The sequence below is a fragment of the Lemur catta genome, chromosome 16 (assembly GCF_020740605.2).
Source record: "Lemur catta isolate mLemCat1 chromosome 16, mLemCat1.pri, whole genome shotgun sequence".
Lineage (NCBI taxonomy): Eukaryota > Metazoa > Chordata > Mammalia > Primates > Lemuridae > Lemur > Lemur catta.
This window is the reverse complement of record NC_059143.1, coordinates 49536755-49561304: the sequence shown is the minus strand read 5'-3', so window position 1 is coordinate 49561304 and position 24550 is coordinate 49536755. Positions and strand designations below refer to the sequence as shown.

Sequence of the window (24550 nt, the reverse complement as noted above, 5' to 3'; positions counted from 1 at the left end):
ACCTGCCCTCGCCCAGGGAGGAGCAGCTCCAGGGAAGAGAGGGACACACAGAGCCTCCGGTATTCTATCTTCTTCTTCCCCTTTGCAAATGTCAACATTTTTAATAATGTTCTTTTTGGTAAAATAAATATATTCTCTCTTTAGAATTATTACATTATTTTCTTAGAAGTATATTTACAGTCTTGATAATTACTATAAACTCTATTTTATTTTAAACATTTAGTAGCAGTTACTCGTTTAAATGTATTCTTCACAATTTTCTATCATTTCTTTAATTAGCTATTTTTCAGTCAAATGTCAACTTTTTTGACCTGTAACTCTCCATAAACTCAGAATTGAAATACCTGCGATGGCTCAGTCCAAACATCAGATAATACCTCTTCTTGGGGATTGTGTCTGTTGTATTTATAAGTACAGATAAACCCAGGAGAACTGGCTGGAGAGCTCCAGCCATCGACCAGCAGGCAGGGCTTCTGACCAGGAATCCATGGAACACATCACACACGCAGCCCATGAGAATTTTACTCACAAACTAAATGCCATGGACTTACATTTTACAACCTAGCAATTCCTCATTAAGTCAAGTTTTAACATTATTGCCAAAATCATAATCATAATCAACACAAAAATATCAGTAAGACTTTAGAATTCAAATAATTTTGCATATAGTTAGAACAGGAAGCTGCTTTATGATACTATATCTCAAATAATCTTTAGAAACATGTAATATAACAATTTTAAAATTCATCTATGTATGAGAAAACCAAACACCCATGAGCTAGTAAGTGACTGGGCAGGAAACTGAACTTGCATTCTCCTGCAGTAAATCTGTACTAATATATAGAATACCTCATAGAGAGTTATAGAAACTCAAATTTTTTTCATAATTTTTATTTCAAAATATTAAGGGATACAAGTGTTCTTGTTACATGCATGAATTGTATAAGGCTGAAGTCAGGGGTTTTAGTGTGCCTCTCACTGGAATAGAGTACATTATACCTGACAGGTCAGTTTTCATCCCTCACCTCCCTTTTTCGTTTCTAATGTCCTTTACACCACTTTGCGACCACGTGTACCCATTGTTCAGCTCCCAACTTGAAGCTCTCTGATCCAGCTTCAAATATAATATAAATGATTGCTGATTATCTGTGTAACAGAATTAGCTAGCACATTACTATCAAATAATTATTTTTAATAAAAGGAGAAATTAGGACTGTATATCACATAAAATAAAACTCCACAAGTTCACTACATTAACCAAGACAACTTACTCTTTATGACCAGTGAGAAATTAGAATCTTTATCAAGCTTATTCGGGCATTCTACCAACAGGCAAGACTATTCTATAATTCTGAGTTCTGATCATGAATCCTCTGTATTACTATAAAATACCTGTGTTTTGATATCATCAAAGATAAATTTAGGCAGCATATTTTGCATCGTTTTGGGGTTGTGTTTTATATTCTTTTAATTCTAAGGAAATTGATATTTCATTCCTAGTATTTGTGCCGTATCTCTACACATCAGCATGTTTGATGATCATTTCCTTGTTAAGGAGCTGACTAAACAGTGAATGCCATATACATTAACAACATTGTTAGCACTGCTAAAGCCAGCCTCAAAATTTTTATTTCCTAAATATTGCCTAGAGCTTAAATCAAAGTAACAAATGCACAATTAACCTGAACAGAGGAAAAGTGCCTACTCAGCACCTTGAAAAATGATCTGGTCGAGTTATGAGTCATCTCATTTTGCAAAGTAGCAATAAAAATGAGTCTTTCATTTTGCAGAGGTACCATTGGCATTTATAACAGATGATTAAAATAAAGGAGAAAAATAACTTTTGCATTTTATCAGAACAGGGGCATTTTATGCCGGCCATGAATTTTTTCACTCTGCAGATTTCATCTATCAAAGAAATGTCCCCACAAGTTGTCAAGGGTCCAGTTATTCCCCAGGGACTCCCCGGACTGTGACTTACCTTATGAAAGTTTCTGAAATAAGCTGCCTTTTCATCTGGAAATTTTTCTAACCTTCTGGGTCCCTTGCTAGAGGCCTTCTTAAAAACCAGCCAGCATCGTCTGAAAATCTGAAAGCAAATAAAGGAATCCCATTATCCATCTTTTTACATCAGTTTACTAGCATCAGGGGTTTATCTATTCAATTAACCCATTGGGAATAAATTTTTTTGAATGCTTTTATTTTACAGAAAGTAACTTTGTTTTTCAGTGATAAGCTTGTTCTTAATGAAAAATCACAGCAAATTTTGAAAATACATTTCATATGAAATCAATTTATTTGTGAAAAGATTGTTATGAGTTTTTCAATGGGCTGGTTTCAATAGTTTTTAATATAACTAAATCATCTGGATGTTGGTACCATATTAAATACGTATTCTCACCATCCTAGTGACAGACAATTCTCCATTTTCCATGCTTGTGCAGTGGTGGTTTAATTTTCTATCTTTGAAAAAATATCTCATTTAAAAATTAACTTTTTTGTAGAATTTTAGTTTTTTAAGATACTCATATATTGATTTAGAAAACCGCAACAAATATGTTTTTATAATGGGTACATCTGTTTTACTCTTTTATACTTTTTTAGTAACTAGTATTTATTAAATACTTCTTTGTGCAATACATTTTAGAATTTATATATACATTTAATCTTTATAATGAAATGAGGTATGGAAGAAATAGATGCTATCTTCATTTTTAGATAAAGTTAGTGGCAATGTCAGGATTTGAATGTCATATCTGTCTGACTCTTAAGCTTTGATTAAAAACAAGAAGCAGGATTACTAATTACAATAACATAAACCACCATTTCTGGACCTTTCCCTTATTTAATAGGACTAATTAATGTCAGACCGTTAGATTGTTTGTCACCTGATTCTCACCATAACACACTCCTGACAAAGATATGTTTGAAGATGAGGTAATAAAATGAGTCTTTCTTTCCAGTAATTAAAGATGTCTAAAATTGCCTATTGGCCACAACTTTTAAATTCGAAAATCTAGTGTATTTTTTGCTGGAGGATAATGTCTCTACAGCCAGCAGGAAAATCACTGAATGAAACTTCAGAAACTTAGATCACTATATTTCTCTTCTACGTCTTCATTTAAATTGCAAAGTTGTCATACTGTTCTTTTTTTACAAATAAAGGCTAGATAATGTAATTCCTTTGAAGTGTGCACTGTTTATTATTCACTAGAAGATAGTCTTCCTTATGTTAAAAGACACTCTTAGAACAATCACATAAACATCTCTCATTATAAAAGCAGAATAACAATGCAATCACATAATTTGACTTTGCTCTTGTTGTCTTAGATCCTCTCTAATAGCCTTGAAAACATATAAAACACAACCCTGAACTTCTGCACACACAAACATGCCTCTTCATCTCTGCCTGGGATCAGATGCACCTTCCCTATCAAATGATTCCTAACTATGCACCTGGAAATTAAGAGCTAAATTACTCCTTCAGAGCTCTTGGGATTCTTCCTACACACTTGTGTTGAGCGCACTGTGCTGTAGTTTTTTGTTTTCCCATTACTAATTCCCATCCCCAAAGTGAAACAATATTTAAATAAAAAATGATTAGAATAAGATACCAGTATATGGTTTAACTTTGATTAATTCCATATGGATTTATTTAGTGTTGTAGAATTCTGCTATTTAAACTTAAAAGAAGTATTTATATTTTAAGAGGTAACAAATTTAGGAAATGCAAATACATAAGAGGAAACAGTTTGGCATAGCAGAAATTTAATAAAGCTTTGGAACCAGACAGACTTGAGTTTACATGATGGCTATGTCGCTTACTAGCTTTTGTCGTTAAATTAGCTTGGGGAAAAGAATGCCTATATCAAAACATTATTGTGGCAGTAAAAAAAGTTTAAGTATATAAAGCTCATGGCACAGTGCATACAGGGGAGTCACTAACTGAACACAGGATAGTTTGATACAAGACAGATAAAATGGGCTTAGCAACAAACCTTGTTCAGTACATCCATTGCTTGCACCAATATATTTTTAAAGGTTTCAAATGATTCCCATAATTATTGGAATTATGCTACGTATAATATCAATAGACAAAACTGTTTAAATATTTCATTGAATACAAATATGAGTTCCTGCTAATTTCACAATGGTTTGGATATTGTTAAGCTATATAGCTATTTATATTTACATTTATCATTACACAGCTGAAAAAAAATACATCAAATTTACTCTCTTCCTGAAATTACTCTCTCCATAAGTAACGGTCAGGTATCTTGTACCAATTTCTGTTTGTCTCAGGTTATTTTTGATATTTCAAAAGTCTAATGAAAATTTCACAATAAAGTGATTAAAATATAACATTTATTGGGAAAATAATATGAATTCATCATGGCTATGGGCTAGTTATATTTTAATCAGATCTGATTGAATTTTAAGTTTAAAGCAATGCATCATTTAATAAATGCGGAGTTTTTTTTTCTTTTTCTTTTGGACACAGGTTTTCAAAAGTATTTTGCTTTTTAATAGGAGTAAAATAATAAAAAGGGCCCTGGTATGGAGAATTTGGAAGTGTGGGTCTGTGTCAATGTGAAATTAAATTAAGCACGAGTCAGCACACTAATAGCCACCTCTGTACCACAAATATAAAATAAGCAGAAGCACGCGGAGATCATCCCTTTGTACTCTTCACCAAACTAGATTTTATTAGTGCACCATGATCTGCTGGGCCCTAGAACTGATACTTTATGTGAGTGTGCTGGAGAAATTCCAGAGATGAGCAACAAAAATGACTGCCTGAGACCAAGAAATCACTCCTCAGAGGAAAAAAAAAAGAGAGAATAATAAAGGAATAGGTTTCATTTTGCTTATAAATGAAAGATACAAATTCTTTGAGTGCATGAAAGAGAACCATATACATAAAATGAGCTACCTTATTGTTATTTGCAACCCATGAGAATAGAATGGGCCCTAAATGAATCCCTCCATAGCAGCGGGTGGGGGGAGATGGGGCAGTCTCTTCACTGCCTGGCTCTTCTAAAGGTGCGGAGACCATTTGGCTGGATAACAACAGAACTTGTTGCTTGCAAGAATATTCACTTTCCCCAAAGTCTGTCTCTTAGCGGGTGACATTTCTGCTTGCCCCACCATGATGTCACGGTGCTGTACCACTCTGTCCTGGTGGATTAAATGGTTTCACATTCTTATTCAAAGCTATCTCCTACATGTGCCAGTTGTCTCACCAAACAGGCTCCTGGGTTTCCCTCAGATGCTCCTTGCAGAAAATTCCATGAGGTTGCCAGGACTCCAGAAAACCCCAGGATCCCCAGCTGGTCCACATCCTCCGTGTTTCCACTGCATTAGGTAGCGAGCCAGCTTGCCAGAACCAAACCCCCTCTTAATCCCCTTCATCTGATGAAAACCCCTTGGCCGCACAGCAATCTCTTTGCCCTATTGCTTCTCCTTTCCAAGGTGATTTGACACAGAGGACATCCTTTCTCCACTTAAGACTTGCTGTGAAGTAGATGGCAGATTTCTTGGCTTCAGTTCATATCTGTAATTACGTTATTTAGCTAGGATTCATTCACCAGCTTTAACTTAACCAAAAGTCGGATTTAATGGGCCTGTTCTATCACAAGCTGTTGACCTAATGAACCCTGCACTTCAAATAGGATTTTGGTTAGAAACTTGGAAGAATTTTGATTCTAAGAGTTGTCAAACCTGAGAGTCCGTTGCACTAAAGGGGGTCCTAGAAACTTTGTCTCTAGAGACTTTGAAAAATATAAAGAAGAAAGTAGCATATCTGTGTTCCCTTCTGAAAGCAAGATATTATACAAATGACATCTTGGGGTATAGGATTCAGTTATTAATTTATGACTGTGTATCAAGTGACTATATCAAGACAACAAATAAATAAACCAATAAGCGAAGCCCACCCAGGAATAGTTATTTGCGGGCGTATGCTATGAGTAATTTCAGTTACTTAGTCTTAAGTATTTGTCTTCTGACAAAATGTATATGGCAGTACTGAAAGACACTTGGTTTTTGAAAAAGTAGCCAATACATAAGATTAGATGTAATGCACTGATGAGTTTTAGTTTTAAGTATCTTTTCAATATAGAATTGAGTTTTACTACCTTCCAAGACCGACTATAATTGCTGTTATATACATATAATGCTAGAATCCTTCTCATTCATTCATTCCAACAGTACTTGAGAGTGCTAGATTCTGTGCATACAGGAGCAAAAAAGAATGAAAAAAAATAACAACAAAACACAAGTTTTGTCCCTTATGGCAAAAATGTTCCTGCCCCGTGAAACTTCCATTTCAACGCTAGCAGATAAATAAGCGGATCTGTGAACAGCCTTCTGGACAGTGCTGTGTGCCGTGGGGGGAATTACAGCGCAGCGAGGAAGCAGGGCAGGCCAGGTGTGGCAAGGAGAGGCTCCTCTCATTAGAGAAAGTGAGAGAATGAGTGATGCAGACATCTGAGGGAAGAGGGTTTCAGTCAGAGAGAATTGCAAGCACCAATGCCCTGATGCCGGAGCTTCTGAACTACTTCAAGAGCTGCACGGGCCAGCGTGGAGGGCAGGGGATAGAGGAAGGTGCTGGGAGCTCAGAGAAGAGAGGGCAGAGCCGGGTCAGGGAAGGATCTTAGCTTTGACTCTGATGCCGTTAAAAGTTCTGAGCAGTGAGAGCACATGATAAAACAAATCTTAACAAAAAGAAGCTGATGTGACTACATTAATATCAAAGTATGCTTTAAGGCAAAATATATTATTGGAGATAGAGATACTTTGGAATGATCAGAGGTTAATTCAGCAGAATGTGTAAATATTCTGAATTTGTAAACGTTCATGAATGCAGCCTCAAAATTATGAGACAAAATTGACAAAAACTAGACATAGCTACAATAACACTTAAAAAATCTTGGTATGTACTAGAATGATCATGCATCTATCTAAGAATATTGAGTGTTTGAGCAACAAAATTAATCAAATTGATCACATAGACCTATGCAGAACACAGCATCCAATGATTGCACATGAGGTTATTGGGCTACAAACAAGAAAATCCAAAGGACTGAAATAGACTGAACAACAAAACAGAAAAACTTGCTATAGGAATACCAGGACTAATTACAAAGACACAGTAATTAAGACACTGTAGAATCAGACAAAGACATATAGATCAATAGAAGAGAATAGTCAATAAACACCACACATATGTTAATATTTGATTGGTAACAACAGGAGCACTTCATACTAACAGGGAAGGACTTTCTAATAAATGGCTCTGGGATAAATCAATAAACATACTGAAAATAAAATGAAAATTGACTTCTTCACATGATACCTCCAAATCAGTTTCAGGTGAGTTCTTTTTTTTTCTTTAATGTAAAAAGGAGCACACCTATTTGAACAAACTTCTGCAATGCTGGCTGAATAGCATTTCTGCTCTCTGAAGTACGTTGCTTTCCTCCCCCCCAGATGATGACACTTATATTTTTGGTCTTAGGAATCAGGAAGATTCTTAACATGTATATGAAAGGTCAAAAAATTAAAGCTTTTTAAAAATATGTAGTGTGCTAATTAATATGTCAATGACCTCAAAGTAGGGAAAAAATAGGACATGAAACAAACCATTTTTTTTTCCCCTTTGAGACAGGGTCTCACTATATTGCCCAGGCTGGTCTTGAACTCAAAAGATCTCGCCTCTGCCTCCCTAGCAGCTGAGACTACAGGTGTAGCCACTAAACTTTGCTACAAAAACATAATTGTAAGAGAAAATAAAAAGCTAACATATAATTTTTTTATATCAGGAAAGAAAACCCAGAGAAAAATCAAGCCATTGATTAAAAGATATTTGCCACACAAATAACTGCCAAATGGGGCATATCCAGAATACGTAAAGAACTCCAAGAAATGCAAAAGAAGAAGACAGACAAGTCAGTTTTTAAAAAAGGACAAGATACTTGAGTGGGCACATATTATAAAAAGGATCTGTACAAATGACCAACTGCTAAGCTTATGAAAACTGCTCAGTCTCACTGATACTCAGGAAAATATCACCATAAATGGAGGAAAAATAAAAACATTGACAACACCAAGTGTTGGCAAGGATGTGAAACAACAGAAGCCTCACACTCTGCTGGGGGGAGTGTGTACTGGATAACTTTGGAAGATACACACCCATCCAGAATCCAGAAGTTCTATTAACAATTCACAAAGAATCCAGTGGTTTTACTCTTGGTTATGTACTGACCATCGAGGTTTGTATATTGCATAAAAATGTTCATTATAGCTTTATTCATAAGAGTCTTAAATGCGTAAGTTGTGATTTATGTATACAATTGAACACTAGGCAGCAATAAAAAATATGAACTATGGCTAAACGCAACCACACAGATACATCTCAAAAACATGATGTTGAATAAAAGAATCCAGTTACAAAAGAATGCATAAAGCAAGGTTTATTTACATAAATTCCCCAAGTTTGCAAAATGAAGCTGCATCATAGAAGGATGCATACTTAAGTGTCATGTGCACAAAGAACAAGAGTGGCTTCCACCCTACTCGGCACAGTGGTTCAGTTAGTGGCAGGAAGTGGTATGAATGGGAAGGGGTATGTTGGGGTTTCTTCTTTGCTCACAATGTTCTCTTTCTCGATCTGGGTGGCATATACACCAGTATTTGCTTTAAACTATCCATTTAGAGTTTACGTCATTTTCTCTATGGTTTCTTTAATTGAAACATTTTTTAAAAAGTTAAGAAGTAGCGTGTGTTCAAGTTTACATAGAAATTATTAGACCCATTTTACTTTTCTCCTTATTTTTGCTCCCTATTTCTAAGAAGAAAAGGTAGAGGAACAACTAGAGACAGAGGAACTGATCTCATATTTTGCAGGGTAGCAGAAGGCAGTCTCCACTGTGTGTGCTGGAGGAGGTGTTAGGACAAACCTTCGCCTGGGCTGAATACTGTAAGAAGTGGCAGACACCAAACAGCTTTTGGCGAAGAGTCAGGCATCCCAGAAGTACTTACATCTCGTGCGCTCAAGTTTCTAAAAAGTCTTGACAGCTCTAGTTGGTCTCTTAAAAAGTAAGTAAACAATGACTGGACTTTGCTGGAGTCTGGTGTAAATAGGAAGGTGATTGTTTTGAAGGGAGACAAGGTAGGATTCTAACCAGGGAAAGGTGTTAAATCAACACTTGTTGAGCAGTTATTACAAGGGAGACACCGTGCTGGGGGCTTCACACACAAGATCAGGTAACCCTGGACACGACCCAGAAGGGTACGTGTGACTAATCCATTCAACTCTAATCTGGCAAAGATCCCAAACCGAGTGGTGCTCCCCAAACTCTAATGCATCTCTCTGGCTTCAAAGTCTCTTTCTAGCCCATGTCTGTGGTCCACCCTATTTCCGTATCATATTGTCTCCAATCTAAACTGCTATGTAGCACAGGTGTAATTAAATATATTAATACAGGTAAACAATGTACGTACAGAGAGGAGGCCATGATTTATGTTTCATTATGCTTGTGTGAAATAATTAACAATTTTCAATAATTATGCTCTAGAATATACTCATGCCAGGCACAACTGTTACAGAATTCATTACATCTGACTGTGTTCTCCATTCAGTATTTTATTATCTTTCCTGGTAAACTATTAATTGCCTTAAGAGCAAGAACAGTAAATTTTTTCCCTCTTGCAGCAACATAGTGAACAGTTAGTTGTGCTGATATTTTAAAAATCACAATTTTTTAAATCTTAATTTTTATTTCTTTTTTTTTGAAATGATATATAATACCGAAAGGCAAATTGGGGAATATTTAAAAATCACTTAAAATACCATAACTATTCAGAGAAAAATATTGCTCACATTTTGATGGACATCCTTCTAACACAAGATCACTCTCTCTTTTTTTCCTTTCTCTACACACACACACACTCTTTTCTATATGCATACAGGTTTTTATAGAGGTAACACTCTTGTAATGGATTCATTAAAGAAATATCTCATGCGTATCTGCTATTTACCAGGTACATTTCCAGTTGCTTGGTGTTCAGCAATGAACAAAGCAAACAAAAATACCTGCCATCCTTGTCCTCATGGAGTTGACTTCTCAGTAAGGGACAAAGACAAAATACAAAGTAATTGAATAAAATTGCCGAGTGTAATAAAGAGTATTAAGAAAGTATGAAGAAAATTGAAATAGAATGAGAAGTGGAAGTTCTGGAGGAAGTAATAATCTTTTTCACATAGCTTCATGCCTTAACAATAAATAATGCATGTAAAATGTCATGTCAATGGTAACATATAAATGTATTTATGTGTTAAATACTCCTAAATAGGTTCCTATGGAAAAGTATTTATAAATATGAATTTTTGATGTTGTTTCTATAAAATATAAAGCAAATAGATAATATAAATTTAATATATAATATTAATTTAGTATAATACATAGAACATGAAGATTTTTCCAAAATACTTTTAAGCCTTCGCATCTTGATTAATATATAATGATCCATAAGTATCTTTCTGCTTGACTTGCCCACATGACAATGAGTTTCTCAAGTGTAGAAACAGTGTCCTTTTAATCTTTGTCCATTAAATTCTCACTGTGTTCCAGGAGACTGATTTTTTAAAATCCCCTCTTAATTCATTTAACAATCATCCAACAAATAGTTTGCTAGGAAATTATCAAAATGTAGATGAAACCTGCTTGTCTCTCTTAAAAATGATTGGGCTTTCCTGAATAATTAAGTAATTGAACTGGGATGATGCATTTTGCAATTTGTTTTTGTTTTTTTGCTTCATGGAGACATTAATACATCTAGAAGAGATTATCTAAACATACAAACATTAATAACCAATTTGGAAAATTCAAAATGTAAATACATCTTTGTTTGAAAAGAGTAAAAACACATATTCTTAAATCACACACTTTCATTGACAATGGAGATTTGATATTTGTTTGAGTTTATGAATTTCCTAAAAACCACTGGCATCCAATAGAAAATAACAGTGATTTTCTTTATGTAGCAACTGAAGACTTTCCACTACTTTGTGCAATGCTTCTAAGCCGTACATATTTTTGTTTGTTTATCTATCTATTTATTTATTTATTGACAGGGTCTCCCTCTGTTGCCCGGGCTAGAATGTGGTGGCATCATTAGAGCCCACTGTAACCTCAAACTCTTGGGCTCAAGCGATTCTCCAGACTCAGCCTACCAAGTAGCTGAGATTACTGGCGCACGATATCACGCTCAGCTAATTTTTGTTATTTTTGTAGAAATGGGGTTTCACTACGTTAGTCAGGCTGGTCTTGAACTCCTGGCCTCAAGCGATCTTCCTGCCTTATCCTCCTCCCTAAGTGCTAGGACTATAGGTGTGAGTAACTGTGTCTGGCCTTGCCTTTTTTATTGGAATATCATTTTGGATTTCCTTAGCAGGGAAACCTTAGAATTTTCTATTGTATATGGGTCCATTCTTTTTCTAATTATTATTTGTATTTTAAATGCCTGATAATATAAATGTTACCTACCCTGTTTCTAAGTCAATGATTTATGCATGCATGGTAATCAAGATATTTATTGAATAAAAGGCAGTTGCTGAAAATTAAAACCCCTATATCTCATTGATTGCTGAACATCACATTCCAAAAATACATAGCATTGCTTTCTTCAACTTTGTAATTCAAATACAAAACCCTTAGGCCAGTGATATTGGGGAGTCCAGGCATGAGTTCCATGATGCCTAAGAACTACCCGAAATGTTACGCATAATTTTTGTTTGTGTACCTGTTTCACTTCTCAGAGAAGTGGATTTATAATCTCAACTCATTCTCCAAGAAGTCATTTGCCATCCAGATCACTTGACTGCACATCTTTACAATAGAGGAGGAAATTCTTCAAAAATTCAACCTCATCCTTTCACTAATAAAGATTTTCCTTTCTACTGCTTTGATTAAATTAGTACAACTTTAAAAAGTACATTAAATGTTACTTCCTGCAACTAAGCTAAGATTAAAAAAAGAGGCAACTATGAAAGAAACTGCCAAAGTATAGCAGTAGGGAAAACAAAATAATGTAACCCATTCTCAAATACATGGAGTAAAATGATTCTTAGTTCTCCATATACTTTATAATTTTCTTCACATTTTTCTAAAGAAGCACTCTCAAGCTGTGCTCTATAGTGGAATAACATACCGTTTGATACCAATATATAAGCTGAACAAAGAAGCCAAGGTTCCATGTATACATGAGTCTGCAAAATGTTGGATTAAACAAAGTTAAATTGTTGTTGTTTACTCAGGGAATTTCAAAGCATTTAAAATATGCATTGATAGAAATACCATTCGATCCAGCAATAGCACTATTAGGCATCTCCCTCCTCCAAAAGAGCAAAAGACATTCTATAATGAAGACATCTGCACCCGAATGTTCATGGCAGCACAATTCGCTATTGCAAGGATGTGGAAACAACCCAAGTGCCCATCAATTCATGAGTGGATTATTAAAATTTGGTATATGTATACAGTGGAATATTACTCAATTATAAGAAATGATGGTGATCTAGCATCTCTTATATTTTCCTGGATTGAGCTTGAGCCCATTATCTGCAGTGAGGTATCACAAGATCGGAGGAATAGCCTCCACATGCACTCGCCGTCAAATTGGCACTAACTGATCAACACTATGGTGCTCACATGGTAGTGATATTCTCCAGGGATTAGGGGGTTGGGGGGTAAACTCACAACTAATGAACGCGGTGAGCGTTGTAGAGGGGAAGGATATGCCTCTAATCTTCACTTGGGTGAGGCAAAATCATAAAATGTAACCAAAATGTTTGTATCCTCACAATATCCTGAAATAAAAATAAATAAATAAATAAAATATGCATTGAGAATATAAAGAGGGAGGAAAAATATATGTTGCTTTTCAAGTAAATTAACCATATATCTTTGTTTTTATTTTGCATTTTGTTTTAATTTGCTTCATTTTTCCCACAGGTGCTTTTTATCTTATCCATGGGATTGTTTAACATTGGGAAGAATCATAAATTTTCACCACTGCTACATTCCATGAATATTTTCATACAGGCATAATTAGTATCTGAATATGTTTGAAAAGTCACTGTCTACTTATACATAAGAAATATAACCTTGGTTCTTAGGAATAGAATTTCAGAGATGCAAGAGATTGAATCTCAACACTTTATGTATCATTAGAGAAATAAATAACTTAGGTAATCAGTGATTATTGTTTTTTGTCCAAAAATGTTCATATAATTTTGGAGTGGTTATATCCCAATATTCTGAAAATGCAAGATGATTAGACCTTATAGACTTAATAAAATTAATATTTACAAAGTCTCACAGCATGTAGGAAGATTTAAACCAGAGACTGCCATTGTTGTGCTTTTACCTACTAATTCCTCTCTATCCAATAAATTGTAGACAATAACATTAATTTTCTAGGTAAGATACGCAAAAATTTTTAAAAATCTCTTCACATTTTCTTAGACAAGTCTAATAAAAAATTCATTCAGATAAAAATGTGCTTTGTCTTATTAAGCTATATAGACTACGAACGCTTTAAGAAGTGATCCCCTGACTGTAAGATGAAAAGTCTATCTTACACAGACATCAATTTTCCTTAGTATCTTTAACAAACTCTCATTTCATTAACAAACCACTTAATGAGTTAAGATACAAATTGCATTTATGAGAATTGCCATCAAAAAGTGTGGATGTAACCACTATGCCCAAATTAAGCCTTTAATTTTTAAAATTAAATACTAGATCAAGAACTAGGAAAAACTAGGTAAACAGAGTATTGAACTACAAAACTTAAAATGCAAGTTGCATTATAAGAATTTATAGAGCATAGAATCTGTAACTTCCGACCTTGTGCATTTCCTCAGCATCTGATTATAGCAGTATGATAGTAAGAATGTTTCATTTGATAACTAGTCAATTAATAAAATAATTCATGTCTAATTTGCAAGGGCCTCTCCTACAACTTCCTTTAAATATGGCAGCTCCCATAAGAAGTACTATGACTACCATAATGATTTTCACATCATATAGCATTTTTCCCAAGATGTCTCATGCATTTTTGCAAATCGCCAAATGCATCTAAGAAGAAAATAATTCATTAAAATTTAAATCAGGTTCAGAACTCCAAGTAGCATCAGCTATCTCTGTATGTTGAAGAAGTTCTTAAGTAAACTGAAGCCTAAACAATTTAGGCTTCTTAAACAAAATACTTAAAGTCACAAATAAAATCAAATCTATAAAATAGCCATATATGACCAGAGATACACCAGACCAGTTGAGTGACTGAGTATGTCAGGTTGACTTGCATTAAATGCCTAGATTTTTCAAGCTACAAAAATGCTCTAAACTTTAAGACTTGCAGCTGTCATGACAATGTCTATGGCTCTGTTGCTTCTGAATGCTCAGCCAAACTGAGAATGTACGCAGCTAGAATATATACATCTATTTATAGGTCTTCCTTTGTACACGCTTGAAAGTCAGGATATGGTTCACGGCCTGCTAAATTCTCTGAAATAAATGCAGTGGCTCTCTGACAAATGTAAAGCCCAAAATGTTTTTCTCCATCTATGAATGTATTAGAAATAAGAATACAAGAGCAACTGAAAAAGATGTGTCAAAGGTAACTATAAAAAGGTGTCCCTATTCACAGTAGCAAAGATACAGAATCAACATAAGTGTCCGTCAATGAGAGAATGGATAAAGAAAGTGTGGTATATATACACAGAAGGATACTCTTTGGTCATAAAAAAAAGAATGAACGAAATCACGTCATTTGCAGCAACGTGGATGGAACTGGAGGTCATTATGTCAAGTGAAATAAGCCAGGCACAGAAAGACAAATATCATATGTTCATACTCATTTGTGGGTGCTAAAAAATTTTATTTCATGGAGGTACAGAGTAGAATTATGGATACTAGAGGCTGGGAAATGCTTATGGGTGAAGGGATGGGAAAGAGAGGTTGGTTACTGCGTATAAACATACAAGGAGATAGAAGGAATAAGCTCTAATATGTGATCGCACAGTAGAGTGCCCACAGTTAACAACGATGCATTGTGTATTTCAAAATAGCTAGATGAGAGGGCTGGAAATGTTCCCAACACACAGAAACGATAAATATTCCAGGTGACGGACACCCGAAATACCCTGACTTGATCATTACACATTCTATGCATGTAACAAAACATTACAAATACCCCATAATATATACAATTATGTATCAATTAAAAAAAAGGTGTTTCTGATATAAGAGGCACCACGCAGTCCACCGTGATAAAAGGCAAAGAACATACTGCTTGGGTTATGGAATGTAAATGTATTTTCATAAATACCTACAAATCTACATATATTTGTTTTTATACCTAATAGCTTAATTTAGTAAAAAATAGGTAGTATCTCCCACAGTGTAAGAATCTATATAATTGGTTCAAAGGTTGTTTTTTTATTGAAGTATTTGTAAAATACTTTTGCTGGCCATTTCTATTTGAGGTTACGTAACCTGTGACCGGAAAGAGCAGAGGTAGACAGAGAGAGGTTAAGAACGAGAGAGGCAGAGGCTCACTCCCATGTTATGTACATATGGCCATTCATTTGTAGATTTATATATACAGGCATATGTACTTACATCTTGATTTTTTAAATTTTAGTTGACATTTATATAAATGATACATATAAATACATATGCATCTACTGAAAAAATTAAAAACTTCTAGGTTTAATTTCTCTTTGGAACATAATTTAAGTTTATTTGTATGAGAGAAAGTACTCACCAATTTTGGAACTTAAGAGGTTTCATCATTCACCATTGTATAATGCAAAATGTGAATATTGCCATCCATTTACACTGAAAAAAATGCTTAAAGAGCAGTATGTATACCTCAGTTTTTCTTATTTCATGTAGTTGGAAAGAGCAAAGTGAATGTGTTTGTCTTTTCTGTTTCTATTATCGTGCTTCCTCTGAATATTAATAACCCAAAACAATTGTGAAATTCATAAAGGGCAAAAGATGACTCCAAAATTCTAACTAGCAGCAATTTTTGAGGAGGCCAACTGTTTCTTTTTGTGTTTCACCTGAATAAATACAGTTCTTTCTGCTGCATTTGTCTACCAGGTCATCAATGAAATACTGGGAGAAAAACACACACAGAGTTTAAATTCACAGCCAGAAATGAAATGCTTCATAGAGGCAGCAAGTTTCAGGTCAAGAGTGTGAAATTGTGAACATTATCATGAGAATGAAAACTAGTTGTAGAGTAGATCTGCTGAGCAGTACTGCAAGCAGAAGGAAAATTCTAGAACAATCATGACACTTGAAGGATACTTAAAATTATACCCTTCAATCTCCCTGCTTTCCGACAGCTCAAAACTGAAATGATGCAGAACAAAAAAATCCTTCCTCTTTGCTCAAGATCTCCAGGAAAGATCCATGTTTTCTGATGTCATGTTCTGCATCTTAATTTTTCTAAAATCAGAATATTTTTGACATTATACAAACTTGTGGTTTTTGAAATTTAAGTTGTTTTATTTTTCCATCAGTGCAGAGGTGGAACTCAGGAGTAAGTGAAGACTGTATTCCCATGTCCAACAAGTTTGTTTTTATTTTATGGATCCAGTAGTTAGTATGGGGTTGATCATGCCAAGACTCAATTCCTGCAGATTCTGAGTCTATGGTTTGAAGTTGTGGCCTCAACGTCACTATATTTTCTTTAAAAATTTCTTGATGCTTCTGTGAGGCACCCCTTGCTAACCATGGAATTTCTGAAATTACTAACCACATTCCTTTTCTTTAATCTTTGTTGAATGTTTTGTTCTTGTGGCTCTCTTCCTTTTAATGACGACTTTTTCACTGTTTTCTCCACTCAATCCTCTTTTTAACTTCTTCCTTTTAAATTTGGTCATATCTTGTTAGTTATCTCATTTCCTGTGTACAGTTTCCCTCTTGAAAAATGTTTTAAAACACATGGATAATATGACATTGATATCGGCAGCACCGAGTTTCAGGACCACAGTTTCAAATGACATCTTGACCAGTAAGCAAAAGTCAAATAGCCAAATCAAAGTTCAAAATATTTTCTTTTCAGTTTGTTTTTCCTCCTGAGTTTCCCATTTCCTCCCATTTGTTTTGTTTTGTTTTCTTTTTCTTTTTTTGAGACACTGTCTTGCTCTGTTGCCCAGGCTAGAGTGCCGTGGCATCAGCCTAGCTCACAGCAACCTCAAACTCCTGGGCTCAAATGATCTTCCTGTCTCAGCCTCCCAAGTAGCTGGGACTACAGGCATGTGCCACCATGCCCAACTAATTTATTCTGTTTTTAGTGGAGACGGGGTCTCACTTTTGCTCAGGCTGATCTTGAACTTCTGAGCTCAAGGAATCCTCCCATCTCGGCCTCCCAGAGTGCTAGGATTACAGGTGTGAGCCATTTGTTAACCACAGTTTTTAGTGACACAAACTTCAAATCTAGGTGTCACTTTTGACTTCTCCCTATCCTTTGACTAAATCATCTCAAAATCTATGGGCAAACCCAAAAGGGAGAAGCCCCTGTGATATAGTGAGAATGGCTTAAATTGAACAACAACAACAAAATTCTAGGAAGGAAATGAAGAATAAAAATAAAAATGGTAGGAAACCTCAAAAATCAGAGATTTTTTTACTTGATTCAGCAGAAACTGAAAGTCAATGATCAGTTTTATTAAGTGAGTGATATCACAGAAATAACATTTAAAGAATGCTAGATCAGGAGAAGGATTAACAATGACTTTGGAGTAAGAAAAAAAAATTCATTTGGCAAGTAGTACATTAACACTGGAAAATGATTGCCACTCATCCAGTATTGAAGACAATGGCAATAGAGGAGATGAGCCTGAGATGAAAAACATTAAGAGAAACATTTAGAAGTTCACAATAACCTCAAAATGAACAAAGGAGAGAGAGGAGTTAAATATATGTATGCTCCTACCTATCATCATTTATTCAATAATTTGTAATATACATTTTCTAAATGCTAAGATAATGTTTTGGCTATCTTTATATGAACACAGTTTTCTAAGAATTTCCCAAATTACTGCAAAATACTTTTGAGGATATTCATGTTAATCCTTTCTCTAAATTGAAATTTACTAATTTTAACACTTTTTAAAAAGGTCTTGGTTTTTTTTGATGTGTTGGTTAAATTCTTAACTAGCAATTATAAACAAAATACACTAATATATTTCAGAATATTTTGTTTTCTGCTGTCAGGTTGTTGGTTTTCCAACCACACTGTTTAGTAGCTGATTCCACATTCAAGATGGAAGGTAACGATTTCTATATAACTAAGAAGTTCAAAGAAATCATTTAGTTGCCTTTTTTTTTCTTTTTTATTTCAGCATATTATGGGGGTACAACTATTTAGGTTATGTATATTGCCTTTGCCCCACCCAAGTCAGAGCTTCAAGTGTGTCCATCCCCCAGACGATGCATACCACACCCATTAGGTGTGAATATACCCATCCTCTCTGCCCTCTCCCACCTGCCTGACACTCAATGAATGTTATTACTATATGTGCACTTAGGTGTTGATCAGTTAATACCAACTTGATGGTGAGTACATGTGGTGCTTGTTTTCCATTCTTGAGATACTTCACTTAGCAGAATGGGTTCCAGCTCTATCCAGGATAATACAAGAGGTACTAGATCACCATTGTTTTTTGTGGCTGAGTAGAACTCCATGGTATACATATACCACATTTTATTAATCCACTCATTTGAGACTTTTCACTTTTTAACAATTTTTCCCAATTCTTTCCTTTATGGCTAAATTTATGACTTCTAACTGCTTATTAATGGGAATGCTTATTACATTTATGTGGTTACTGAGATATCTGAACTCTTCATCTCATTTTTTGTTTTTCTCTTTCTCCATTTAATGCTTTGCTTCTTTCCTACTTTGTGATGGAATAATAAAATTTCTTAGATTGCCTCTCTTTTCTCCCTCACAGCCTTTGAAACTTTTTCCTTCCCACTCCATAAAAATAACCATTTAGTTGACGACTATATTTAATCACCTGCACACATAACTCTCACCTTTTCATTTCCACTGCAACATCTAATAGAATGTCACTTTAGGAAACAATGTCCTAGTAACCTCCTAGCTGATCTTCTGCCTTCACGTTTGTTTGACTCCAATCCAGTTTATAAACTATTGTCACATTAAATGTCCTAAAGCACAGATGTGGTCATGTATCTCTTTGGATCAAAAAACAAAAACAATCAAACAAACCCAAACAACAGACCTTTCAATGTGGAAAACATCATAATAAGGAAGAATAATACAATGTTGTAAGAGCACCTGAGTAATCAGAACAAAACAGAACAGAAAATCTAGAAAGGGTGTATGATGATAAAGGTGGTATCTCAAATCAATGCAGAAAGAATAATGAACATTTTTCATTTGAAAACAAATATCAAAATCACATACATGTGACTTTAAAACATCATTTCCACAGTCTAGAATATACACCATAGATACAGCTGCATTTGTAACAATGTTACGTGAATAAGTTACACATTGCAGGATTGTTGATAATAGCCAAATATTGGAAATAACACCAATACCCATTAATGATGAGCTTGTTAAACTATGGTGTATCCACACAGTGGAACAAGAATGCTTTCTATAAACTGTCATGAAAATATCTCCAAGACAAGTTCATGTGTGAAAAAACCAAGATGTTTTATATGCCTTTTGTATGAGAAAGAAAACAAAATAAAAATTTATAGCCATCTTTTTCCTTTATCTCCAAAAAGATACTCTAGAACTATACAAAATGAACTTTAAAAATCAATTCCCACTACAGGATTCAGGGGTAGCATTTACCAAGATGAAGGTAGGAGAGAAACTTTTCAATTTACAAATGATGTGCCTGTGATTTGCCTGTCTGTAAGAAATATTAAAATATGATGAATGGCAGATTAAGTGCTTGACAGAGGTATTTGTGCTGTTTTTTTAAAAAAATTATATGGCAGCCATGGAAGACTCCGTGATCACATTTGTAACTTAGTATGGTTAACTTTGGCAGTGTACGTAGAGCAGTTTGACAAGAAAAAGCCTAGGCAGGGAAATCCCTGCGTTGACTTCCCTTCTAATAACACCTGACACATGTTAAACAATTTTTTTTTATGTCAAGCATCCTCTCACTCAGTCCTCACACCAATACTGTGTGGTAGCTACTCCCATTACTTCCACTTTAGAGAAAAGAAACCGAGAGTAACACAGCATTTTGCATGGGGGGACGTGGAGGCAAAGGGGGCAGAGGAAGAAGGAAGGAAGGGAAGGCTGACATTTAAAGGGCGAAGGAGAGAGGACTCTGAGGAAGACAGAGAGTAGCCAGGATAACTAGGGAGTGACGTATCCAGGTGATTAAGGAAGTAGGAACATAAACATTGGTATACAAAAAGAGAAATGGATCATCTAAGCTACCCAAACATTTTAAATATTCTTTTTTGGGGAAAATAAATGCAATGGGTAGCATGCTTTGTAAAAAAGGACACTAAAAATTAGAACCCAGTGGTCTCTGTTACAGTACTCTAAATACCACAGTACTTGCTATAAGGCTTATATTTCCCCTCACTCTTTTCATATTTATCTTTCACATGAGTTCTCATATTTCAAAATACTTCAAAATAACATTTCTGTTTTCAAAACGCAGTTGTCCTGACCAAGAAGATACGTGAGAAAAGAGCTTATTTACTTTAGATTTCAATAAAATAATGATAGCCCTGTAACTTATTTTTCATATGTCACAATCATAAAACATCAAATTGAACATGACAGTTTTATCTGAAGTCTCTGCTTAGATACAACTCCTTTTTAAAAATCCTTCAATCATTCCTCTAGAAAAAATAGCAATACTGAAAGCTTTCTAAGGGGCTTATTTTTACTGGAAGTCATATCTCTGATACATTTTGGACATGTTGGACTATAATGTCAATGTATTTTTAAGACATAGTGTTATAAAAGTCTTATAAAAACAGAGAGAATGTCCTCTGAAAAAAAGATTTTATTGGGATTTTGACCAGGTAACTATTGATGATATCTTTGAAATATGTTTGCTAGACAAAGATCATAAATTATTCCTTGATCTAAAATCATAAAATTGGAAAAGGAGAAGTCTGCATGTTTGTGTAAAATTCACATGCTCTTCTAAACACAAAAAATAATCCAGCTCTTATCAATGTCTTTCTCATAATAAGTGCTCAACAATTAGTTGCGTGTATAGATTTCTAAATGCAATTCAATCAGTTAAATACATATACATACAGCACTTAATATATGCCACTGTGCTAAGCACTATGGAATATGATAATGAATGGACCCCACGTTGAAGGGACTTACAGTCTAGTGGGGCAGACCAGCATACAAAAGCTAATTTTAAATCACTGAAACAAGGGCCATCATACTGATTCTCAGGGTGTGCTGAGACAAGGAGGGGCACCTGGGACAGCCTGAGGAGAACAGCCAGAATAAAGGAACCCTGCCCAGAAGGAGAGAGGACATGAGCGAGATTGAGTTATCTAGGCAGTATCAGAGGCAGAATGCAGAAGTCCAACATTCAAAAATCTTTATATTAATAAAATCAAAGTGGAATATTCCTTATGAATAATTTTTTCTGTCTTACTTGAATAGGGTTTAAATCTTCTGTCTGTATATTAATGTGCATATTTTTTGTCTGCATGATAATTTTGATTTAAGATATATTGAATCAAGCTCCTGTTCATTCAATCACTAATCGCTACTTGATATTAGACAGCTTACTGAACAACTTGGACTTTTTCTGTCTTGTGAAATAAGGGAGTTGAATTAAATTGCTGTTAAAGGTCTCTTTGAAACAAAAAATATTGTGATATATTGTGGATATATCAATAAATGTGAATACAAAGGCTTCATTTTTATTGTTCAAATTTAAGAATAATTAGGTAGTAATTTTTACAAAAATGATGATGTTTATACTAAGTATAAAAATTTCAAACATTTAGAAGTGCAGAGAAGATGGAAATTGATCCACAACAATTCCACCCAGAGATAACCATAATAATTATAAAATAACCCATATTCTAATTATATTATCTACATGGATAAATGGATAGTCAGAATTTATTCTATAAAGATGAGATATGTTTAATAAAAAATATAGTTAATGAGAACAAAACATTCCATTTTATTTTTTCAGTTTTAACAATATATATTTAGTAGTTTCTATGTTTCTACACCATATTTTTACATATCAAGTTCTATGGCATTTGCCTTGCATTGTGCTCATAATTGACCAAATTATCTAAATATTACTGGATTCAGTGTTTATGAAATTCTTTTACCACAGGTCTCTATTTCTGAGGTAATTACACACGTACATGTTTCAGTGGAACTGATTTTACTGCCGAGTCATTTGCTCTAAGAAGGGCTTGTAGGTGCAGTCCCTGAGTTCTTTCTTACATCTTTGAATGTGACCACTTGTCTTCTTCATACTCACTGACTCTGTGGCTGGATTACATTAGATGCTTGATTCTATGAGACCTTGTAGACAGCGTGTCATTAATAACTATATAGACATTGAGTCTGGCACTAGTTTTTTCCCTACGTTATCTCCTTTCTTTTTTTGGCAGAATTTTGTACTTCATTATTATTTTTCAAGAGTCTTTTCTAGGTGTTACTAAGATCTTTCAGGTTCAGGAAGGTATGCCTATTTGGGTGAAAATTTGGCCAAGTATAATATTTTTTGACAACATTTCCTAGTACTCAGAACTTTGTAGATATTTATCTACCATTTTCTGGAATCCAAAGTTTCATAATAAAATTCGAGACTGTCTGAATCATCCTGCTCTAAGTCATTTTCTTTTCTGTCTTGAAATCTGAAAAATTCTAGATATTTATCTTTAAAATAGTTTGAGAAAAATAAAAAATATTATATTTAATAATATAACATATAATAATAATGAATATAAAAATTAGGAACATGATGAGAATGTCCATTGTCAGCAATATATATTTTCAATCATGTAATGGAAATTCCTAGCAAGTTCATTCACCCATAAAAAAGAAAAACATATATAAAGGCTAAAAAGGTTTAAGAGAAACTAAACGCGTCATTATTTATAAAAATTATACTGTCTACATTAAAAACCCAACTGGATCCATAGCAAATTATTAGATTTTTAGAGATTTCAGCAAGTCAGCCGACCATAGATGAATATACACAAATCAATCGCTTTCCTATTCACCAGCAACAAAGATGTAAAAAATGCAAGAGAAAAATGTAAGTTTTATGATGATACCAAAATATAAAACTTAGGAATAAATCTAAGAAAAGCTATCAAGACGATTATGGAGAAAATATCTAACTTTTTTGACAGGCATTAAAGTCTGCAGGACATGGAGTGATATTATATACAATATATAATGACTCGCATTGATTCTCCTCATGCTGATCTATAAATGCAATTTCAACCAAAACCCTTACAAGATATTTTGTGCAGCTTTACAAATCTAAAATCATGGCAGATGCTAAATAAGAATGAGGTAAAGGTTTTGCCCTTTCTGGTATGAAGCCTTATAATAAAAGTGTAACAATTAAAACGATGTTGTTTTGATGCAGCAGTAGAGGGACAAGTGGAAACTATAATGAACCTCATAAACCAGCACACACATGGGCTGTTGACACAGGACAGAGCTGGCATTTCATTGGTAGTACAATGGCATGAAGGACTACTCAGTAAACGGGACTAGGAACATTGGCTATTCATATGGAAAAAAATAAAGAACAAGCTTTATTCCAACCTCTCACCATATACAGAATCAGTTCTTATGGATAAATATTATAAATATAAAAAGTAAAGTTTTAAAACTTTTAGAAGAAGATATGGAATAGTAGACTTATTACATTGGGCTTGAAAAGGAATTCTTTTAGAAATTCTTTTCTTATAGAAAAGAAAGAAATTCTTTTCTTATAGAAAAGAAAGAAATTCTTTTCTTATAGAAAAAATATATATCTCAAATACGTATATTTATATAGAGAAGACATCTATATAGCAAATATATAATTCAACTTAAAGATTAAAAATTATATTTTTATCATCTAAACACATTGAAACAAATAAACAAAATGAGGTAATTTTTCATGCATAGATGAGAAAAACAATCATCTATTATGTCAAATCTATTTGAGGTCAAGCCTACTGTTAGAAGTAAGGAAAGATAAAGGAACCTCAGCTGAAGGAAATATATTAATAAGAAGCTCACCTCTTGAACACTGTCTCTAAAGTATAATAAAATATCACATTCCTTTTAGAGCTGTTTTAGTTCTATTTATAAAACACCAATCTACTGATTTACAACATACATGATTAACCTTTTGCACAATGGTATTTCTCAATGGTAAAGGGCAGGAATCAAGAAATAGAATTACTTCAATATCTTCACATTAAAATTTTAAAGTATTTTAGATAAGCTTTAT

At 34.2% G+C, this 24550-nt stretch overlaps 1 protein-coding gene across 1 annotated transcript in view; it reads right to left on the bottom strand.

The window, feature by feature from the left end:
- The window catches only part of DOK6 (docking protein 6), a 237007-nt gene that overhangs the window by 146741 nt on the left and 65716 nt on the right, over positions 1-24550 (bottom strand). Inside the window, exon 2 of the mRNA XM_045527531.1 lies at positions 1982-2089. Coding sequence (XP_045383487.1) covers positions 1982-2089 — 108 coding nt within the window. The remainder of the gene's footprint in view (positions 1-1981; positions 2090-24550) is intronic.